Here is a 23,635-nt window from a genome sequence, read left to right as displayed (position 1 = left end):
AAAATTATGACCTCAGCTTATCGTGAATTTTTTTTACATACTGAAGAAAAAATTACTCCCTCGAAAATGCAAATCAACTCAACACAATTAAAATTGTGTATGTCTTATTTTAAATAAACAAATATTGCGAGTCCATCTGAGACTCGGAAAAATCCTAATTCTATAGGAAGGCTATATGTTTAGAGAAAAAAGTAATATTGAGAATAAATTGAATTACTTTTTCATTAAACCTCTAATTTTGATTACGTACTGAGTTTTCTATTGCAATAAATCTGTTTTTTGTCACCTAAAGCAAAAGAATTTTTAATCCGAGATTGTTTTTATTGTCCATCATCCAGGTCTTGGAAAAGTGCCAGGAACCTTGCTTACAGATTTTAGGTCAAATATTTGCAGTTTTACATTTGATGAACTAAAATTTGCATTTTAGCAGCGGCTTATCATCCCAGTCCTTTTTTTGTCATTAAAAACAATAAGAATTACCCTGAATTCCTTTGAATAGGTTTAGTGACTGAAGGTAATTCACGCAAACTGGTAATTAATGGAAAATTTACGATCACCACTATCTTAGGTATTTTGTGATATACAAATACATACGTATACATGTATATAAAAAGTGTGAATGTGTAATGATCTCGATATAAATAAAATCTCTTCCATATTTCATACGAAATATTAAAATAAATACTTTTAATTATAAGTATATTGTTTCTCATGGATAAAGTGCTCTGAAAATGTGAAATTCTCACCAAGAATTGGAATTTTCAAGTTAAACAAACTTTGATGTTAGAGATGATAAACTATCGTACGCTCCAGGGCAGAATAATTTCCAATATCACGGTCACTTACTTCGCTATCAAGCCCATCATCCCAATTTAAATCCTACAAAAGACATCTTTGTATCCTTTTGTAATTCCAATAAGATTGCATTAAATTCATAACAGTGTATTAAATCAACATTTTAAGAATTTGTAGCAAAATCGTCTAATGTCTTGTATATTTTTTATATCATAACAGACTAACAATCAAGTACCTGTATATTATAAAACCAACGGTTTAAATAAATTAGAGTTTGCCTTTTATAATCCCTTTTGTTATATCCGTTTTTAGGAATTTCTCGGTAAAACCACAGATTTTCCTGTATATATTACCGGACACATTCATTTAAATATTCATTTTCAGTCATAAGTTTAAACTTTTAATTTTTTCAATTTGTTTTTTAAAACTTTGAAGTATTTTCAAACATAATATTTTCTAAGCGATTAAACTGTGCAATCTATCCATTGATCTAATGTGCATTTAATGGCTCTATAACCATCGTGAAACTAAATGATTGTGTATGTGCTGTGTATGCCTTAGTTGATGCGTTCCCAAAGCATGATGAACCTTTATTTAGGTGTAAGCCTTCCCATAACGCAAGTAAAACAACTATCATGGTATAACATCCAGAAACACCTAATTAAAAAGCACGCTGCATGAAATTAATTCGTCTAAATTATCTAAAACAAAATTAAGAACTTTTTTTTATTATACATTAAAATAAATGTGTTGTGAAAAGCTTGTAAGGGTGCTAGTTTATGTAAGGGACGTGGTGTTTAACGAGGCTACAGGGACGTCACATTCGCCAACTAACAAATCAATTTTGTGAATAAACCACAGAACAGGCTAACTGTCGACTGTACAACCTGACATTTTGTAAAGAATTTGGGGTTTTATGTGTTTTTTATAGTATTTTGAAGTGAAAGGTTATGTGGGATACGGATGAAGAGATTTGTATATTTTGTTATATGTGACGAGATATGTAATAAACATATAATAATTTTAAATAATAGCAATGAAAGATTTAAAACAGATACATATTTTTCTATGAATTCAGGGATGAGAGATTGTACAGTCGAATGCCCATGGTGGTGCGTAATGTTATCGGAAGCCCACCGTTCTAACGTAGTTGACCGTGTCTCCTGTGGCTTCAGTGAAAGCGCGTCTTAGTCGAGCCCGGCGGGTCTGCGACAGGGTTTGTGGGCAGAGGAGTAGACCCTGCAGGTTAGAACAGAAATCAAATCAAACACTAAAAATTTGATTTGATTTTAACGGAACCTCTCAACACCCTTACACAGCATTTACATCCGGACTTTTAAAATCTGTAAATTAAATTTATTTTATTCATTTGTTTGCTCTAATTTAAAGTTTTAAACGTTATTTAAAATTATATTCCTTTTAAGAAAATCTATATGTCGCTCTAGAGAGAACCCGGGAATAAATTAGCTTTCATTCGCAATCATAAAAATTTTATGTCAATAATAATTTTGTTGAATGATAAATATTAATCAGTCCCAATAATATCGACTCGATATAAATTGTTTTTTAGGGTTTTTAGGCATTCGAGATTTTATTTCTTAATAAGTAGACAATCTCTTCTCTGTGCGACAAAATCGAAGAAGTTTTTCTCTTTTAAACAAAAAATCCTTTTGAGCGACATCGGACTAATATTCAAGTCGAATTTAGTTATATAAAGACGCTTAAGCAATTATACAGCTGCCTTCTTCTGGCAATTCACTTAGTGATCTAATTAAATAGCTTTAGCAGTGTGCTGATTTGCGTGTTCACCGATAACGTTTCATTACAAAGCATTTTTAGAACAACAGAATTATTAACTATATTATAATTACTTATCTCAATTCTTTAATTACAAAGCATTTTTATCCTTTACTTGAGCATTATGTTTTAGGCACATTTATTTATATAAAAAACTATAATCTATTTCAGTCAATATTTTAAAATATATCTTAATAATTAAATTATATTTGTACAAGAATCGTTATGTTTGAGTTGATCCTTTTAATCTATACCTAAAATATTCACCGTCTCCCTTAAAGTTTTAAGGAATTTCGGTACACTTTATATATAAATTGTGGTCGTTTGCGCCATCTGTTGGTACATTCGCTCACCTGCTTGAAGGGTCGCATTCCACCGTTGATTCGTAACGAATCCGCCGCTATTCCTGCGATTCCATCACCAGGTTCCCTCAACTGTCGCAGTGAGGCGCTAGGGTGTTGGTGTGAATGATGAACACAGTGCGTCGCGCATGCGCTAGACTCAGGTTGCGAACTCTGTCGAATAATTCTTGTACTTGTGGCTGGTAACAATAAGGCTGGTGGTTGAATGACAGGACATGTGCTTACAGCGTGGAGCGAACTACATCCGCACGGGTAGTGAACCGCCGAACGCACACTCTCCCTTGACACAGATCGCGCTAGTTGTAAGGCGGACATTGGGGCCGTTGACTGTCTTCTTTCACAAATACGACATCTACTATACGAATGTGGAACTAATTGACATGCGGGCACTGATCCTCTATGTGAGCAAGTTGTGAAAGGTGACACAAGTGTCTGCGGTCGGTCGGGAGGCTCACGGCATTGTAGTTCTATGTCGGGTACACTTCTAGTTGTTCCTTCTTCAATTCTTATTGAAGCAGCACTTTCTTCACTCCCCGGACCACCCGATAATTGCGGTCTTAAATGAGTAGTACAATCTTGTCTTTGTAAAACTGGTTTAACTGTTCTATTTTCTGTGGGAACTATTACTGTTACTGATGGTCCAGAAACTAAAAGGCTCGCTGTTTCATCACTACTACCATAACCGGAATTAGTTATAGCTTCAGTACTATCAGTTGTTGGCACGGACATTTTGTTTTAGGATCTGAAACAAATAGAATGAAATATAATTATTATTTTTATTAATATTTGTTTTATATGATATTTGTTAAGGAAAGCAGTAAAATCTTTTTTTTTTTAAACAAGTCGTTCATTAAATACATAGAAAAGAGCATAAAAAGGTATAGAAAAAGATCTGGATAAAATTAAACAAAATGTAACATCTCGAGCAAAGCGAGTAGATATTCACCTTATAGGGTGTAAATACCTATTAATATTATTTAACATTATTAACCAATATAGAAAAATAAATTCATTTGAAGTTTGCTTGTAACAGCAATACCTTTAACGACATAAAAGGAAGTTTATTTGACAAGACATAAATTTAAAAGCACTTGTGATACGTTTTCCGCTCATAATAATAAAACTGCTGTATCGTAGAAACACACGTAATGCACTGTTCTGCACATCTATCCTTATACACTTTGATCTCTTCCGTTGTTCCCGTTTCAGTATTTTTTTTTAAATTACGTAATTTTCTTTAGCTTAATTTTATTTCATTAATGAATAAAAATTATTAAGTAATGTGTGCATTGAATGAAACTAATATTTTCGTATTTACGAAGCGATTTTAATTATTTTAACTACATACTCCCGACGTTTCGATTACTTTTCAGCAACAGTGTTCACGAGCAGACGAATTGAAAATTTTATTTCAATGAAAGTCTTAGATCTCATTAATATGTGCATACCAATTGTGTTGATGAAAAGTAAAATTTCTTTCTCTGTGTCTTTATGTTTATTGACAACTTGGTCATATTTATATTACATTATAACACAAGTTATAACAAAATTGATTCTTACCGTTAAAATTTTTGTCATTTCAAAATCCGATATTACAGGAACACAAACACTTAGTATAATCGTATTTTGCCCTATTATAATAAGGAATTGATTGATCAGGAACAAACAATAGAAGTAAAATTAAAGGAATATAATATTCCACTTCACACAAAGCTTAAACAAAAATGAATCGCGTATTTAAGATCATTATTTCATTTGTAAAAATCATTACGATTGTACGATCTAAGAACTAAAAACTAACAGACTAAATTGATTTATTACTTTATCAGATACAATAATAATTAATGTACGCACTTAATATATATAGACTTGTTTCCAATAAAGTAACAACCTTAAGTTGCTCTTTAAATACAATTAACTGTAGGTTTACTTTGAAGGGCGACCCAAATTTTGTAAAAACAAAGTCAAACTTCAAAACATTCAGGCTTACTCAAAATTAAGCCGTAGGACAGTAGTGTTTACAAAGTTACCTAAACAAACTGTCTTAACCAAGTATATTTGGCCTCATCACGTAACGTGACACGGCTGGTCATTGGAAATTATATTTAATTTCTAACGTACAGTTTATACTTAATGAAGAACTTAAAACTCATAATACGTTTAAGTTAAAGTTTTGCACAAACTTGGCATAGGTTTATAGCTTTAGTATAGACTAGTCCTTATGATTTCGCGTCTTGCAATCCGAAAAATCTTTTAAGACTGTGATAGTACGTATGGCTTTAACAGTTCAATACGTTATTAATATTAAGAGAAGCAAAGAAAGAGGAAATTATGTTTTGAATAGAAAAATTCACAAATGTAAACGCTCCAATGATTGCCATAGTGCAAAAAGCGATGCAGAAAATATTGAAAGTTACGTTGTATTGTTAATGGCATAGAGAAGATTGCAATTCGATTGATATATCAATACATTAACCTCGGACTGCCTCATGACGGGTTTGGTGAAATTGCCCAAAAACGCCATCTGAGAAAAGAAAAACATTTTGATTATACGTTATAATGTGAAGTTGTAATACAAAGGGTTCTGCTGTGTCTTAATAATTATTTATCTTCTTGTAATTTTAAACCTTTTATCTTTTCAATGCATATAGTATTAAAAATCCGTTTATTCGTATTTGTTATTAGTTCAATAGAGAATTATGCAAATTAATATAATGATAACTCCTCGCTTTTCTTGAAAACTAAATTTATCTGTTAAATTACGTAAACGCAAATCTGAAGGCAGCTTATCTGTTGGCTGTTGAGATTAAGGATATCCCTTTCATCAGTTTATGCTATCTTTGTATCTACATGTTGCCGTATCTGGTACTCTTAACGAGAATTATACAATTATACAATTCACTTTTAAGCTACGTAGATATTGCTTCGAAAATACTATTTGTGTCAAATGAGTATGCAATTACATATTTCATTGATTTTATTCTGAAATTTTTTCTTCCTATAACATATGAATAATACTAAAATGTTTGTTATAATTCCCAGTTGTCTAAAATGAACATACAACAAACGTTAACGAGTCAATAAATATGGTAGGAAAATACAGTTTTGAATTAAAATATAATTCAATATGTAATTATAGAAACATTAATAAAGTTAATTGTTACATCTATTTGCTGGGAGTAGACACGCCAAATGGCAATTTTTCGTGACGACTCTGTTTAGCTGCGGAAACTTAAAACATTAATATTAACAACTCATCAACAAGTAAAAAAACAGTTTTCAGCAGCTTAATGTCTTTAAAAACAATTTTTTTCTTCAAATTAATAATAGTATAGAATAAAATATTTTGATCGCTATTATTACTAAAATCAGATTCTTTATGAAATTATGACGTACATAATTAATAAAAATACTTTCAATTTGCCGTTACCAAGGGCGTAAGAGAACTTACAGTTTGCAATATACTACTACTAGAAATGCAAACTACTGTAATATTAACTATTTACACCTAGTGGATTGGGATTGACAAAATATAAGAGAAGAATAATTTTCTTTTCCAAGCAAGATTAATTAAATGGTGATAAAAGATAATTATTGTACTTTAAAATAGCTTTAATAAGTTTGATTAGTTTTATACAATACGAAGGAACAATTAATTAAAATTAAAAGTGACTCATGTATGACTTTAAATGTGAATAGCATTAGTTTCATTATAATTTGTAAGCTTATCCGGTAAGCCTCAGAGGTATTGGACTGCAGTCCGTCAATAATTAAAAAAAAAATAAGACAAAGAAATTCTTGAATTTTTATAAATATATATCATATATAACTACTTAGTATGTACATTTTATCTGGCAAATTTTATTAATTCCTACATATATTTCTTTATATCTCTCAGTGTTAAAAGTTGTAACGAGGGACTTATGTGAATTCAATGTCACACAAATATCTTATTGTAATCGTGGATTCACTCGCGTGCGTAAATATTGTTTTAGAACTCCTTTATTCTAATAACATTTGAAACAACCGATTCAATTTGGTTTTGCATTATGGTTTAACAAATGCAAATATATATACAAAAGACACATACAATTCGAACGGAAAAAACATGCTATTAAAACCTAAAATGTTTTTAAATCTCAAACACTCTTATATATATATATACATATATAAGAAAAAAATGTTTAAATTGAAATTTTATAAATTATTCTGAAACCATAGTCATTTATCGACTGTCATAATCATATTAAGGTTTTAATAAATATCGTAACTATGTTCTATTACATACATACATTGTGGTATAAAATATTTTGAAATTAGTATCATGTGTTATATATTATACTATATTTTATCATTGCAGACATTAAATACTTACAGTATGCTTGTAAATATTCAAATGGTAAAAAGTTTAACCTATATTACTGCTTGCCATTTCTTAAGGTAACAAATAGAAGTCAAGTAACAAATTTTCTTCATAAACTTCGAAGTAAAAGTTTTATCTCTCAAATGTTTATCATTGAATTCTCTTGATCAAATTAAACTATGTTTTTTATCAAACAAAAAACAAATTGTCTAAGAGACGTGTTTTATGTACTCACAAAAATGTTAATGCTACGGTTTTTTTTTCAGATACACAATAGAATTTTTTGTATGGGTATTCGTGAGTATCTTATTTCCGTTTAAGTTTAAGACTTCAAATCCAAACGCAACTATAGAGGGAAAGTATAACATTAATTTTCTACTGGAGCAAGAGAATCAAGTCATGAAATATAAATTAATTAATTTATTATTAAAACTATCTTCACGTATTGCTATAATGTGTGAGTCCTTCAGGACTGTCATAAGGCACAAAATCAATATAACGCTTATTGTATCATCAAAAATGCTTGATCGAAACTGTGTCGAGGTCGACCACGCGATATGACTATTAAAATAAAAGCATATTTACAATTTATACAATTCCAGAAGCTAACCTAAACTTATAAAATTTATTTTTCATAATATTAAAAATTATAATTCGTATATCATCACATTAAATAAAAAACAATAAATATTTACTCATTATTATCACCGTTATAACAAATGTAATGAGATGATAAGAACATACTTTATCTCATTGACAAAATAATAAATAGTCAAAAGTTAGAATCTTAGACTCATTGATGATTATTTATGTAACATTCGTTGTATTTGAATGTCAAAGGCTATTTAAATATGAACTGGAAATATAACACTTGAATAAGTAAATTACACGAGTCCGGGTCCATTGCCAGATGGTCGATGAATATATATTTTATCGTAATAACAACATGAGCGTTACGTGGAAGCATAAATTTAAGTGTATACTCATAAAATGCACTCGTTTTATGAATAGTTAAGAAAAATATTCTTCTACATTTATTTTAAATAAGCAACTCGGATATTTAATATTTTAATTACTTATGACTTTGCTGACTTAATTCGTAGTACTAAAATAACATTGTCTTTCTATGATCAATGTTTTTTCACTTTTAGCGATAATAGGATCTCTAACCATCAGACGAGTAATACATTAAAAAATCACAGATTACTTGTATTTGAATACATACATACATCTCATTACAATTGAATTATATAAGAATCCTACAATATTTAACAATTATTCCTCATACTAAATTTCATTTATATATGAAAGTAATAACTCGAGTGAAAGCTGGTTTATAGATGTAGTTGAGATACGGAACAACGGTAATAAATTTCATATTTATGAAATCACCAGACAGCACTCCGAAGCTTATACCTCCGTGTTAAATATTACTCAATCCTCGTTTCTGAATTTGTAAGTAATATGTTATTTGAATTGAACTCCATACATACGAATGTTATATGTAAGTTCGCATTTACATTTTCAAATTCATTAATCTACGTCTCTGAATTAAAATTATTATTGAAATTAAAATAAATTAAAAAATATTTTTAATGTTTTCTTATAAAATAATTCTCGTTCGCTCATTACTGAAAAACAAATTATTATACGATCGAACATACATATGTCTTTTTACCGTGCATATGCTTTTGAACCACTGTTTTTTAGTTTATATTCCCTCGTTAAAATACGTTTTTGCTTTCATTTGAAATACGAATCTGCAGTTCAGAAAACCAGTTATTCAGAAGGTTCAAACAAATGTTATTTTAAAATGCAAATAAATTAAAATTAATTTTCGTTTCAAAAATAAAATATGAACAGTTTTTTTATTTAAATTTAGATTATTTTAACTACCAATTTTCTAATTCTATTCTGAATAAGAAGGGTTTGTTACTGTGCACATAACAATTTTTAGATAGCTGTAATAATGTTTTATCTTTAATCTTACAACCTATTTCATTTAACGTTTAATAAAATTATTATTATAGGAGTATTAAACATAAAGATGGATATAAGGCTTACCGTGCACAAAATATGTAAGTTAAACAAATCTTATATAGTAGTTAGTGTAAAAGGATCAATTTAAATGAATACTCTCGAAAGTCTTAGATATAACTACGAACTATTTTTATACGTTAAATAAAACTTCAATTCACCGTTTACGAAAAGGTTACCTAAAGTTTTATATAAAAATACAATTAATTATTAAATACATTACTCCTCTATTATTTTTAAATCCTATATATATATATATATACATATATATGTGTATATAGGTATATATATATATTTATTTATTACCTACTAAACAATTATCTTAAGCATAATGAACAATTCAATAAGTTTATAAAGTTGATGTGGACGCTTTTACTAAAATAACAAAGAATTTATTGCAATTTATTTAATATTGTTATCATCAAACATTATTGGTTAATAAATACATGACTGATTCTTCATTTCTTAAGATGAGCAAAGAGATTCAGTTTGTTAAATTAGCTCCCCAAATACTTTACTTTAGATAGTGAAAATAAAGATAAAACAACTAAAGTAAAAAAACAAAATTATTGTTATACTAACAAATAAACTCAGAAATACTAATAAATTGAGTGTTATGAAATGATGTTAAAGATTCTTTTTTCTGTCGAGTGTATTTTCAGTGACACCTTATACACGAATCGCGGTCTATTTTGAATGCAAGTGCGATGCACTTCGTGAAAAGCCAGAAAGGATTGAGTCATGCTGGTAAAAATACATGAAAGCCAGCATTGCGGAAGAGTCTAAATTTAAAATACCAGTATACTTACTGGGGTATTAATATCATGTCTAAAATAAACTCAAATAATCAGCTCAGCGAGAGATGTATGAATTTTTAAAATCAACAATAAAAAACAACGCTCTAAATCTGACATTCTATAATATTATCATATCTAGTATTAAATATTAGATGTATTATTACTGTAATTAATGTTTCTGTACATATTATATACGTACTTAATAATGTCAAGGATATTTCCAACATCTTATAATGATATAGAAATTTAATTCTAGTAGAAATGTTATAGTAATAGCTAAAATGTACACGATTTGATGAACGAATATCAGAGGCACATTAAACTTTCATAACAAAACACGTTTGTGTATTAGTATGAAGCGTATTCCAGAACGTCGACATAAACTCGTCTCCGTGTTCATCATAATTAAACAGCTTCCAACAGTGTCACAAAAGCGAAGCCCATTTGCCGACAAAGTAATAAAACAGATAAACAGAGCTTTTCATTAATTGATAAAGGAAAATGTTTCTATAAACTAGCAGCATGAAAAAAAAATCATTTTTAGATTAAAATATTTTGGCTTGATTTTATAATCATTGTAGTTATGACCATAAAGTTTTAAACAACTCTCTTTAGCATATAGTTTTAAAGAACTAGATTCCTACATATGTTTATATCTATGTGGTTTAATGCACATACACGGAAATATATAGGTGCACGTAACAGTTGCTTTGAATGAAATATATATATTTTTTTCTCTCTTGAAAAAAAACATTTCCTTTAAATTAACCGATATATTACATTTACGAGGTCATTTCCCAAAAATATGGAGACATATTACTCCTTAGTGTACGTAGCACCACAATTTATTTAGTTTATTAAAACTTGTTGCTATAACATTGTTGCTATATCAGTGAGTAAGTAGAATAAAGAGCAAGAAGTGTGGATACTGACTCTTTGATTTGATTTCCTATGATGTCAGATCTGCACCGTGTCAAATACTATATTTCCTTTGTAATAATCAAACAAATGTTTAAAACAGTATGTCTAGATGGTGAACTATATATCCAGTTATGTTAAAGGTTTCCGTTTATTTGAACCTGTTAAAATATTGTAAGTTTTTTGAATAAAAACTTTTAATCTAACAATGAAGGTGAGGATTAAAATTGAATCAATTCTGCAATGTGATTACCTTATGGGATATTGAAGAATGGGGGAAATACTAGCAAAAGAAAAGTGGTTCTACTCAATACGCTGATTATAACTTTTTTTTTTTATATGGGGCCGAGACGTGGAAATTGAAGGCAAGAGACGCAAGTTCAAGATGCAAAACAAACAATGTCTAAAATTTATTTGAGAAATCCTTAAATTTAATGAGATCTAAGATTTTCGCGAGTATTCATTTAAATGAAACTAGTATTTTTCGGATTTACTACGCGGATTTTATTATTTAAAAATTATCCTTAAATTTTATGAAAACTAAATTCAGTCATGGAGTTATAAAATAATAACCAAATTCTTAATACAACTAGCTGATCTGAACTTGGTTGTTCGATACTGTTCTGTTTGGGAAACACTGATCTTTGAAGGAGTCCTTTTTGCGACTAGCAAGAGAAACAATATTGTATCCTTTTGATAAATTCTCAAAATCATTCGGTAAGTATGATAAGTTTCTTAAAAGACAGGGAAAAGTTATTAGTGTGTATTCAATAAAAGATTTTAAGTTAAAGGCAGCACTATCTATTGTCTGTTCACGTGACTTCGTACAAAAAACAATTCTTACTCTTTGAGCCGCAATAACAAAAAAAATAGTTTTATAATAATAATGATCGTTCGGATATCTTTCAAATTGCATTTAATTAATTTTAAAATTTTCTATAAAAGCATTGAAATAAAAATACAATACTGTTTAATATGCAGGAAATTGAAAGAGATTTGTAGTCTTTGCAGAAGCTAATATCAACAATGCCGCTGTATTAAACTGCTAGTATTCCGATGCTCATTTTCACTGACTAGCTCTGTATCAAATCCCTTATTTTATGACAGAATATTAAACTCTGCTGTAAATGTGAATGAATCAACTTTTCAGATACGACTTTTTACGTGTGACCTGACTGGAAGACAAAAAGATTGTTGTTATTATATAATGTTACGTATATTTGTTTATAATTTTGATATTTGCTTTCACTGTGGCTTTTTGATAATCATTTCTAATTAATAATTCTAACAAACGATATGGAAAATTAACTAATACTACTTATTGAAATACACGTTTAGAGCAAAAAAAGTAATGAATTATTTAAAACTTAATTGAAAGCATTTTTCTATCTCAAAAATATGATTCTCTTTTGTACCATTATAAGTATTTTATCAGGATGTCACTCGCTTTAAAATTTACTTTTACGCCTTAGTTTTAAACGCATACAAATGATTAAAATGAAGTGGAAGAATGATAAATATAAAAATCAAAACCTCTACCTATTACTCTTTTTCAGTAAAAAGGTTTTATTTTATAAAATTGTTTTACGAACTTGATACAAATTTCAAAAGTATAGAAATAATATTTCTAAGCAACAAGGTATATTATAAATATTTACTAATTTATTTCGAGTAAAATGTAATAAATAAATAAATCGTCGTTATTGCTTTGACCTGAATCATTTTGAATTTTGAAAGTATAGAAATAATTATAAATTTATATAAAGAAGAAGGAGCTAAGCAGGTGGACTTTTGATCTTGTATTCGTTCTGTTAATAGTTAAGTTAATAATGAGCAAAGAGTATTTAAAGACAAAGAGAAAGACTGATAAAATATTTTTTGAAATTGACTATGAGATTCAAATATAGCAGTTTCTTAAAAGGCTTTTACAAGTCCCAGATTTTAATTCTTGTTGTATTTTAATAATACCTAAAGAAACCAAGTTATAACACTTGAGAATATTCGCATTTACTGAAGCCATGATTAAGATTACCTTGGATTTTTTGAGATGATATGGCAATAAGTTATTATATATTTAGAACTATTTACTGTGTATTGCGTGGAAGCAAAAAACAGAAGTTTTAATGGAAATATCTAAAGAGTACTAGTTTAAATATTTTAAAACATCTGCAATAACAAAAATTTCAGGACTAATTGTGCAGACCACGTCCGTCATATTAATTTTGAAGTGCATTTAATTAATGACTGCCGAAATCTTATATCATATACGTCATTAAAAGGAAAAGTTAACGCTGTGAATGATAATAAGTAATTTGCGGAGTGAAAACGTATAACTTAATAATAACTTTAACTCGTTCAATTTTTAAAAAATCCTATACGCATAAGCGTCATTTAACGATTTTACTGGCAAGCTTGAAGCACTTAACCCATGAAGCGTATGCCAAAACTATTTACATAAATTTTGAAATAGAACTGGTATTCTTACACTGCTGGACCGATATTAATTAAACATAGTTATGAACCCCCACAAAGAAACTGACTTGCGAATGAAAAAACAGCATTGGAATTAGATAATCCGTTTGAGAGCCATGATGTCACAGACAGATACATCCATACACACAGATATCGATGTCAAACTTATGATAGCCCTCTTTTTGCGTTGGGGGTTAAAAACAATGTTATGTATTTATGTACTTTTTGTTATTGAAGTTACTTGAAATTTTTAACATATATTTACTTTGATGAATACGAGTTAGTAAAACAAAATGGTTTAGAGGACCGATAATAAATTGGGCAATAAGGTTATAAGAAAAAAGGTACTAATGGAAGGAAAGGTTAAAACGATGGCGTCGACATAAGGAACAGTAGATAACAAAAGGTTGGAAAATGTATTTATTCTATATTTTGTCCTCTATCTATAGTATTCTTGATATACGACATACGACATTATAAATTTATTTTAATAATTTAAATTCAACACAAATGATGAAACGTATACTTAGGTAATAGTAAGGTTAAAGGTGTCGAACAAAAGAAAGCGGTTTATTAAATTTTATACATCTATTGACTAATTTAATGATATGTTAATAGAGAAAAACTAAGTCATTACTAAAACTATAACAATAAATTTTATCTATGTACACATATACTTAAATAAATTTGCAATAAAACTATCTTGAGTCGTAACTTAATACACAATTAATTATTACTAGTCATTATAGTTTATATCGTTCCAATGGGGTCTAATGATGTATCAGAAGTATTATTAATTCTTAAATGTTTTTGTCACGCTCGTCATATTGAACTATTCTCATTTTCACGTGCAATTGGATATTTTAAAGAATACAATTTTATTTAAATTCTTTTAGGCTAAAAGAACAAAATGTTACCGGCAAACAAAAATCTTTTTTTTGTGTTCGATATTATCCTGGAAGGACAAAATATCAAAGTAAATGTGTTTTGCTATGCCAATATCTTTTTTTACAGAAAACCTTAGTGGATTTCCCAAGACAGCAGTAATATAGTTTCTCGGTTTTGAAAATTGCTATCACTATCTTTAAACTAAAAACGTATAGCATATATATACAAATAGCTTATATATTTGAAATTTTTATCAATTAAAATGACTAATAATTACGAGTAAAAAGAACTTTTAAAATTTTAATCAGACTTTTAGCTATATTAATAAAAAAATTAAAAAATTACAGTCATAAATTATAACAAACCTGGTTAGATATTTATATATACGAGACTTCGAAGCTTCATTGTGCGCTAAAGATTTTAATTCGCTAGTTAAGATCCTTGATTGTGACAAATGCTTACGTATAGAAATTGAATTAACTTGGAAAAAAATTTAGGCAACTATCTTTCATTATAACAAATTGGTTGTATTTATCGTTTCCATTAATTTATTCCAACTTTTTGGATGAAATCCTAATTATTAAGACGTTGGTTGGTAATTTTATTGTACACATATTAAAAGAAAAATTATCGTCTTTTAAATAATCAGGCTTTATTTAGGAATACTACAACCGTCTAACTTTTTATTAACAACAATAATTACAGTCATCCTTATAAAAGTAATTTTACCTGAACATGAAAACTGAATAATAAAACCTTAACTTTTGTTAAGTAGTTAGTTCTTAATAATACAACATTTGACAAAAAAAATAATTAATAAACAATTGTGAATGCAATTTACATTTTTAAGAATGATTTTTTTTTTATTTCAAACTAAAGAAATTATCGTAAAAAATTGTTTAATTGTAAAAAAGTAAATAACCAATGAATCTAAGGCAACATTTTTATAACGATTAAGAATTAATCTAGGGCACCCTGATAAAACAATAGTAACTCGACCAAAATCACCTGTGAACCCATTATCGATCGAGTCGCGACCACAGCAAACTATAAATAATTCATGATCGTCTAGTCTATCAAAAGAAAAGACTATGTTCAGCTGTTTAACTTTTCATTTCTTCGACATTTATTTGCAGATTTTTTGTGACATTTAAGCTTTTGTATCATTTTATGTTCTTAAATAAATTTGAACTACTGGTACGATTATAAGATTTACATTAAAATACTTAATTTTTCTCATATCCTTTGAATCTAAAAAAAAGAAGTTATTTTAGTATTATTTAAATAAAATTTTCAAAACATAATAATCTAATTATGGTATACTACTTCCTTTTTTCTCAATTTAATAATAGCAATAATAGCTGTTCAGGCTTTCAGGCTTTGATAGCTTCATCGATACAGGTGGATCTTCCTTTAAATATCTATTCTTATAATTACGTCCTAAAGGGCTCAAGAGGTTACGACCGTCACAGAGATGAATTCATGAGGCCGGACCTAGAAGTTTCAAAAATGAGGGTCGCACTTGGGGTTGCGAAAATATTCCAACCGCCGTCAGTAGAACCTGTGTGAAGCGAAACCTTCTCCTAGCGAAAGCGATGTGAGTCTATCTAATTATAATGTGTGCCGGGGATGTTTCTGTATTTTTTGTCAACATCTTGTAATCAGTGGCTTGTCACGGTTTCGAAAAATCTCTAATATTGTCCTGAACTGCGTAGTTCTACTAAAGAATTGAAGTTCCCCATAAAGAGTGGGCCAGTAGATGCAAGAATGAATTGTTTTTCATACTGGAAGTATGCGAGCCTTATAAAGTGTGACCTTATTTTTAAGAAACATCTAAGGTTTACTTATTAAGAGGCATATACGATCTAAGAAGTAGGTGGCTCCTCTTTAAAACTACATCTACATGTAGGCATAAATAAGGAAACTACCCAGGGTAACTTCCAGATATAAGCTCTTATTTTTCAAGGAATATGGCGGTCGTACAATTCAAACTACCTACCACAAATACTGGTCTTTAAATATAGTCATGTCGAGTGCATACGTTTACAAGTATGACGTTAATAAGGTGAGGTGACGTACAGTTAAGTAATTAAAGCTATATTGTTTAATTATATCTATAACTGAAGGCCTAGAATTCCCATTTATAATTCAACTATTTTTAAATCGATTTCTTGCAATATACTATATTAAAAAAAACAGAAGCCTTGTTTCAAAGTCAATTTTATGTCCATTTTTTTTTTGGTCCATCAAGACTATCTCAGAAATTAATATGTTTAAAAATATATACGCGTATATATTTTTATTTTAATACAATCATTCTTGATAAATGTAATTCCCATCATATAGCAGTTATTAGATGAGAATTTTAATTGTTAATTATTATCACTTTATATGGTATTCATCTTTATATGAAAAAACAAACAACTAAAGTATTTTATGTTTCGAAGTTCGGACTTGAATAATTTTCACCATTGTTTTCATGAAACTGTTCGATAGAACCAAAGAGCTCTTTGGTTCTTTCAAACAATTTCAATGGAAGCATCAATATTGGATTTAAACTAAACCCCTTACAAATTGTCAACGGATGAAAAATCTAGTTGTTTACAAGCTGTATGAAAAAATAAAACTGTATAAAAATATAACAGAAGCAAAAAAAAAAACAATTGGATGCATGCGTTATGGGTAAAACATATTTCTTGTATGAATAACCGACGATAAGTATAGATTATGACGTTACACCCTTATGACATACGCTTAAGACTTGTTTTGAAAATTTATTACTGATTTTCTACACAGTAAACAAAAATTGCCCTTCGGCTTTATTCAAATGTATACAATATTAATATTATATATTTTTCATTATAACAGAAATTCTTAATTTAAGTTTTTTAATCATTATTACAAAAATGTCATTAAAAAGGTACCACCTAAAAGTTAAAAATAAATATTATTTTAAATGACTTCTATTTGCGTATAGGGTAAAGGGTCTGCCGGCTACCGTATACAAACTAATCTATCAAATCTCAAGGCTCACTAATAGACTTAAACTTAGTATCATAAATTAGAATCAACACTAAGAAGAGGAGGAAGGAAATGTCTACTTACATGAGGATTAATACTTTTTGTAACGTGAATATGTCTGCCACTTCACACTATTATAACAGAACTTCGTTGAAATAAGTACCACTAATAATAACAAAAACATATCAGTCTATTTTTCAAATTTATTGAAATATCTACACACCATAGTTGCTAGTAAAGGAGATGCTTTAAATATCGCTACATAGAGTAAAGCGGGAAGTCGACAGTGAAATGTATAAGATATATTACAGATTAATAAATCAGATGGCAAAATTATACTTCAACATTGAACGAACAATATTGTACAGTATAAAACCTTGGTTTCACTTTTATTCATATTTCTAATAAGACTTTCCAATAATTTAATTTTACAACTAAACCATAAACCCAATGATGTCGGCTTCAAACATCAAATGTTTATAAATGACTACAATAAAGTTAACAAAGGAAAGTAAATGTAGATTTTGTAAAAGTATTTTTTTTTTCTTCGCTTGTAAAAGCCACTAGAGACTATAAACTATTAATAGGATCTCGTAAACAATTTTACCTAATTGCTCACGTGAAATGTTAGAAATGAAATAATGCTTTTGAAATATGTACCAAACTCAATGCCAAAATATAAATGGATTCACAAAATCTATGATTAACAAAATGTATTCAATAACCGTAAATTGATTACAATAATGATAGTGACTGAATAATGGCCATTAATTTTAAAGTTAAATATTTTCATATTCTTTATATTAGTTTTTTTAAAGAATGTTATTAGTTGTTATTAACTTTAAGAATGAAGTAGGTATGTATATACGAAATGTAACGTAATTTTATTTAGTAAATCAATACAGGTGATTAAAGAAATGACAGATAACAGCACTTTGTTGACAGTAATAAAGTATGATTGACACTGACAGAAATATCCTTCATGAAAACAGCTTATGTGGTCGCTGACCTTAGAAGCTTTTTATTCTATGTACCGTGAATAATTTTGACATGACATATTTTTTCTTAATTAAGCAAAGGAACTATAAACTGAAAGATAAAAGTTTCTCAACCACTAATTTATAATTATTTTACAAATATGTCATATTTTTCATTGAGTTAAAATGCTTTTTTATAAGTAAAAGTTTCTGTATAACATTTATTAAATTGCGCTTGAGTTGCTTTTGGGCGTCGAAACAATAAGGTTTTACATAATAATTTCTACAAAACTTTTCTAACAAAATTTTATATTAAAATCAATAAAACGTTAAGCTTAAGCAAGATAAATACACAATATTAGAAATTTTGAATAAAGAATAATAAAATATTTTAACTACATAAAAGACTCTTTAGCCAAAAGAAGTACTTTATGAATGAACTCTACATACTGTACATATATAACATTCATAATATTTTATTATTCTAACTTAACATATGTACAAAGTTTCTGAACTGGGAATATAAATAACATCAAGATGTTATAATATAAATTTCAAAAAAATAATATTAATGTTATACAAATATTTAGTTTCAGAATTTTTTTTATATAGAAATTTTAAAGATTGTTAAAATAAAGTCTTTTGGAACTTGACCCCATCTTATTGTTTTCAAAGGCCATTATTACCTAATTCATCATCAAGAACTTAATTTACAGAATTATGTATAAAACTTAAATTCACATGACTTTTGAAATAAAAGTAATTAAGGAACAATAACAACCGTATCAAGGGATTGAAAATTGATTTACATTACTATATCAAGACAAATATAAATCTACAAAGAAATGGTTAGAGTAAATAATATTTTTTTCTATTAATTGTATAAAATCCAATAGAAAGTATATGAACATATACAAAGAGAGAGATAATTAATCTAATTGAGACTCAAATAAACATACAAAAAATTATCCAACATCGTTGTTTGGTTAGTTTTAATAAAGAATTAAAAAAAAAGACATTCCAAAGATGCCTGTTTCATTATTAACGGACAACTTAAAAACCTTTCTAGGAATACAATTAAGTAAGAATGCATGTACCTAGTCTCATTACATCGTTAAAACGATCAAATGAAATGGAAAATGTTAAAAAACGATTTTGAATTTCACGAGCAGGTCTCGGAAAAGCATCCATTCATTGTAATTGTGCTGGTTTCATGGTTTCATCGCCATTTTAAGATATAAGAAAATCACTGCTACGTGCTTCATTCCACTTTGCGATTTCATATAAATACTTTAGTATTAGCAAAAACTAGGATACCATCACATAATTTTATCACTGGTCTTTTGTAGTAGATTCCTAATAGCGTGAAAGGTCATCTAAAAACTACAAGTCCAAAGCTGAAACTTGAATTTTTTATCTATGTTAGAAATATTTGCATTTAACTTTAGAAAGACTATTAATATAAAAGTAGCAAACAAGTTTAGTAAATGTCCACACGCTTGAGTATTTGAAACTTAGTAATTAAAAGCTTTTATGAAGTTTATTTACTAGACGGTAAAATTTTATTATCCAACTGCACGTACAAGCTTTAAATTCTTGTTACTCTTACAATGTCTTTAATAAAATCCTTTTTAGTTATCAAATAAGGTAAAAGATTTCCTCTCACATACAAATTTCTTTTAAATTTTTTAAAGATTGTTTATTGTGTACGTTGTCTTAAATTTGGGATGAGTGGTAACTTATTTTTATTACAGTATTACGCTTCTTGTTCGAGTTAACGGGATCATACGTGGGGTTCTAAATCTTATTGATTTAAATATTGTGTATGAAATAAAATATGTATGTACAATTAACTCTATTTTTATTTTTTACAAATCATTTAATTTTGTATTTAATTACCATAATTTTTAAAATTTATGAAATCATCTTCTATTTTGTTAAGTTCGTAATAACAATCCAGAAATAATTAACTATGAAAACTCTTAATGAACACGTTAGCAAATATCTGAGATTATTCTTTGAGTTTATTAAATAAGCTCACGTTCAATTCACGTTAAGGTCAGGCTTACACAATTGCTTAATTTAGGCCTAGCTTGGAACTACAAACAATACTATTCGGATTTCTTGTGTAATCTCTTGGAAAATTGGGTAAAACAAATATTTTCATATATAATAAGGTTTCTAATCCGATTTTCGATAACGGAATTAACACAAAAAGCGGTCACTACATAAAAATGTAAGGAGCATACAATATTAATATGTCAATACACATAGGTCAAATGATATGTGAAACTGGTAAAATAAGAGTAATTAAAATCAATAAATATTGCTCAAATACATTTTCATTAATAGAATGACATACACAAAGAGCCGTCGGATGCACGATATACATAGACATGATTGAAATCTAACTTTCTTTTAATTGGATGAAAATGATCTATAAAATTTGGTATTTTGGTAAAATTCATAATGTTTACCAATCACCTCTTTCCGGTAGTCAGAATTTTAAAAAGGATTGCCAATAGCATAAGTAGCAGAGATATTAAAAAAAATAATTTAAATTAAACTGTACAATAGAATATCTACAACTATTTACACAGTCCTAATCTGGTAACGACACCTGAGTCAGATTTATATATTTTTTATGAATGGAATCCGTAAAGGTCATTCATTCTTACCACTAAATTTATAAAGCGTGAAAGGTCAACCAAATAACATCGTTCAAGGCTTCCACTGTTAGTGTACTATTTGACACAAGCTTTTCATGATTATTTTTAATTAACATAAAATATTAAATATATATCGATGAAATAACCTTTGACATAGTTATTACAAAATGCATTTCATTGTCCTGCTGTCAAAAACAGGAAATTTCGTATTAAATCTTTTGTGAAAGCTTTAACTAAAACTTGACACATGGCAAATATTTTCTAAGGAAATCATATCATATCTTATAAGAATCACTGAAAATTAGAAATTTTGGAAAATTATTGTTTATTATATATGTAAACTTTAAGATTTTTTCACCTTTTCTTATTTTATAGAATATATTAATATTATCTTCGTACACCGTAAATATTATGAAGGAAACCTGCAACGTCAAACGTGTTTTATAAACCATAAGTTTAAGAACCGTATGTGTATTAGTTAATAAAAAAAAATTAGTAAACTTCCTTGTATATATCCTTATTATATTTTCTTTTATGAAAATTATTTGTAATCTTATGTTTAATAGAGCTTCGTAAATTCTACTTTTACTTTTAAACGTAAAATTACTCCCCTCATCCGTACAAGTACGTATAGACGCTATAAAATATACAATACATCTAATACATTTCACTATTACCTTAACATAAGTCTGACGGTAATATTTATTATGTACACTTCAATTTCTACATAAAAACGGTTACTTAAGCTTCCCTTGGAGTCTCATAAAGTACGTCTAGCCAACAACTTACTAAAGCGATTGCACATACAACCAGAACGTCTTGTTTCGCTTTATATATTTTTTCTTTTAAAGACTGTTTTCAATATAATTTTACTATGTATATTGCATTTATAATATTTTACTGACCCTCAAATATAAACCGGTTTTACAAAAATGAAATCTGTTCATAAATTCATATATACGTACAATCAAGATAAATAATATTCTGATTTGCCCACTAAAATAACATAATTTTAGCTATATGCTAAAACAATCATTCCAAACACAATCAAATATTGGTCGCTTGGACAAATTCGGCCAATGTCAAATTAGACTTTCCCAAACACTATTAAGGAGTGACATCACACGATTCCCGACATTCCCTAATTTGATGAGATTTGTGTTGATATCATTTGTAATATACATATTATCTTTGGTCAATAATTATTAAAAACTATTAAATTATTGCGCTGTTGATTTTGCTCTTTAATATATTAACTAAATTTATTTGAAGGCATTACAGACACATAAATGTGTTGTTTAATTTTTGAATAATATGAATTCAGTAGGTATCGAGTAAAACAATATTTTCGAATGCGTAAAGAGTATCGTAACCATTTTATTACTCATTTTTTTATATTTTAACAGTAAAAAATATTTGTTACATCGACATATTTTATATTATAACGATAAATTAGAACAGAATAGCTCGTGGAACCGATCTTTTAATATGGCTTCACTAAATCAAATGCTCTTAGCGAAGAGGCTTCCCTGTGTATATATTTTTATTTTTAATATATTCAATGTAATATATAAACTATATAATGAAAATTATAATTCTTACCTTTAAACAGCTTGTCAATGTTATATATTTTGAACATACGGTACGTATGTATGTATGTATCGTGATTAAAGAAAAATATACATGAACATTCATAGGAATGAATCGTGAAATAGAAAGACTCTTCCAATATTTTTTTAAGTCAGGAGTAACTTGAAAGCTGCCTTTCATTTAAGCGTAATGTATGAACGTACGAAATCAATCTTGTTTCGTTTAAGGCCGCCATTAATCTTATTTTCCACCACAAGCCTAATAGGTTTAACGGCGAACCGAACATAGTTATGGCGCTAGCTTCTCAGCATACGGTATTAAAAAATTATAACTATAATAAGCTCCATATAAACATTAAAGCCTTTATACAACTTAAAAGCCATGCATTGAAAAATCATTGCAATAATCTTTGTGCTTGATTTTTTTCTTACTTTAGTGTATTGAAAGTCATAGAAAAATATGTCATATGAACATATTTTCTATGACCTTCGGAATACCTTGAGAATATTAGAGATTAGACTTTAACAAATAAATGTTTGGAACAAATAGAGCAACTTTAAAAAAATGATCAAAAGTACCTGACTGTTAATATAGAAACGTTTATTGATATTCCTAATATTAATATTTAATAAGAATTTTAGAGGTCTCAAGTCTGTTAGTATAATTATAAGGGTGTTAATGTTGTAATTAAATTATTATTCTATTACCAATACAGCTGAATACAAACAGTTGTTCTGAGTACTGATTCATAGAAGAATTTACATTTACTAGTAAAATAAATAGATTTTTTTTCAAAATATAAAGCAACAAAAGTTCAACACTTCTTATATTACTATTATTTACATTATAGAAAACATTATAAGCCATTTCTATAAATTTACAAATCATATATATTTTGAAATGATAATATCATCACAATATTAACATTGATCATTTCATGAATAACATA

General features: G+C 28.1%; 1 protein-coding gene across 10 annotated transcripts in view; it reads right to left on the bottom strand.

Annotated features, from left to right (window-relative positions):
• The window catches only part of LOC116767871 (small conductance calcium-activated potassium channel protein), a 101,045-nt gene that overhangs the window by 58,166 nt on the left and 19,244 nt on the right, over positions 1 to 23,635 (bottom strand). For 9 of the 10 annotated variants that reach the window (XM_061523469.1, XM_061523470.1, XM_061523467.1 and 6 more), the window contains exon 2: positions 2,946 to 3,696. In XM_061523469.1, the coding sequence (XP_061379453.1) occupies positions 2,946 to 3,683 (738 nt within the window). In that variant the 5' untranslated portion in view covers positions 3,684 to 3,696. Of the gene's footprint in view, positions 1 to 2,945; positions 3,697 to 5,430; positions 5,479 to 23,635 lie in introns of all 10 variants that reach the window. The other variant, XM_061523468.1, reaches the window with a different exon arrangement.

Source organism: Danaus plexippus, chromosome 19 (assembly GCF_018135715.1).
Source record: "Danaus plexippus chromosome 19, MEX_DaPlex, whole genome shotgun sequence".
Taxonomy (NCBI): domain Eukaryota; kingdom Metazoa; phylum Arthropoda; class Insecta; order Lepidoptera; family Nymphalidae; genus Danaus; species Danaus plexippus.
Note: the sequence above shows the minus strand (reverse complement) of the source record. Positions and strands in the feature narration are given on the sequence as shown.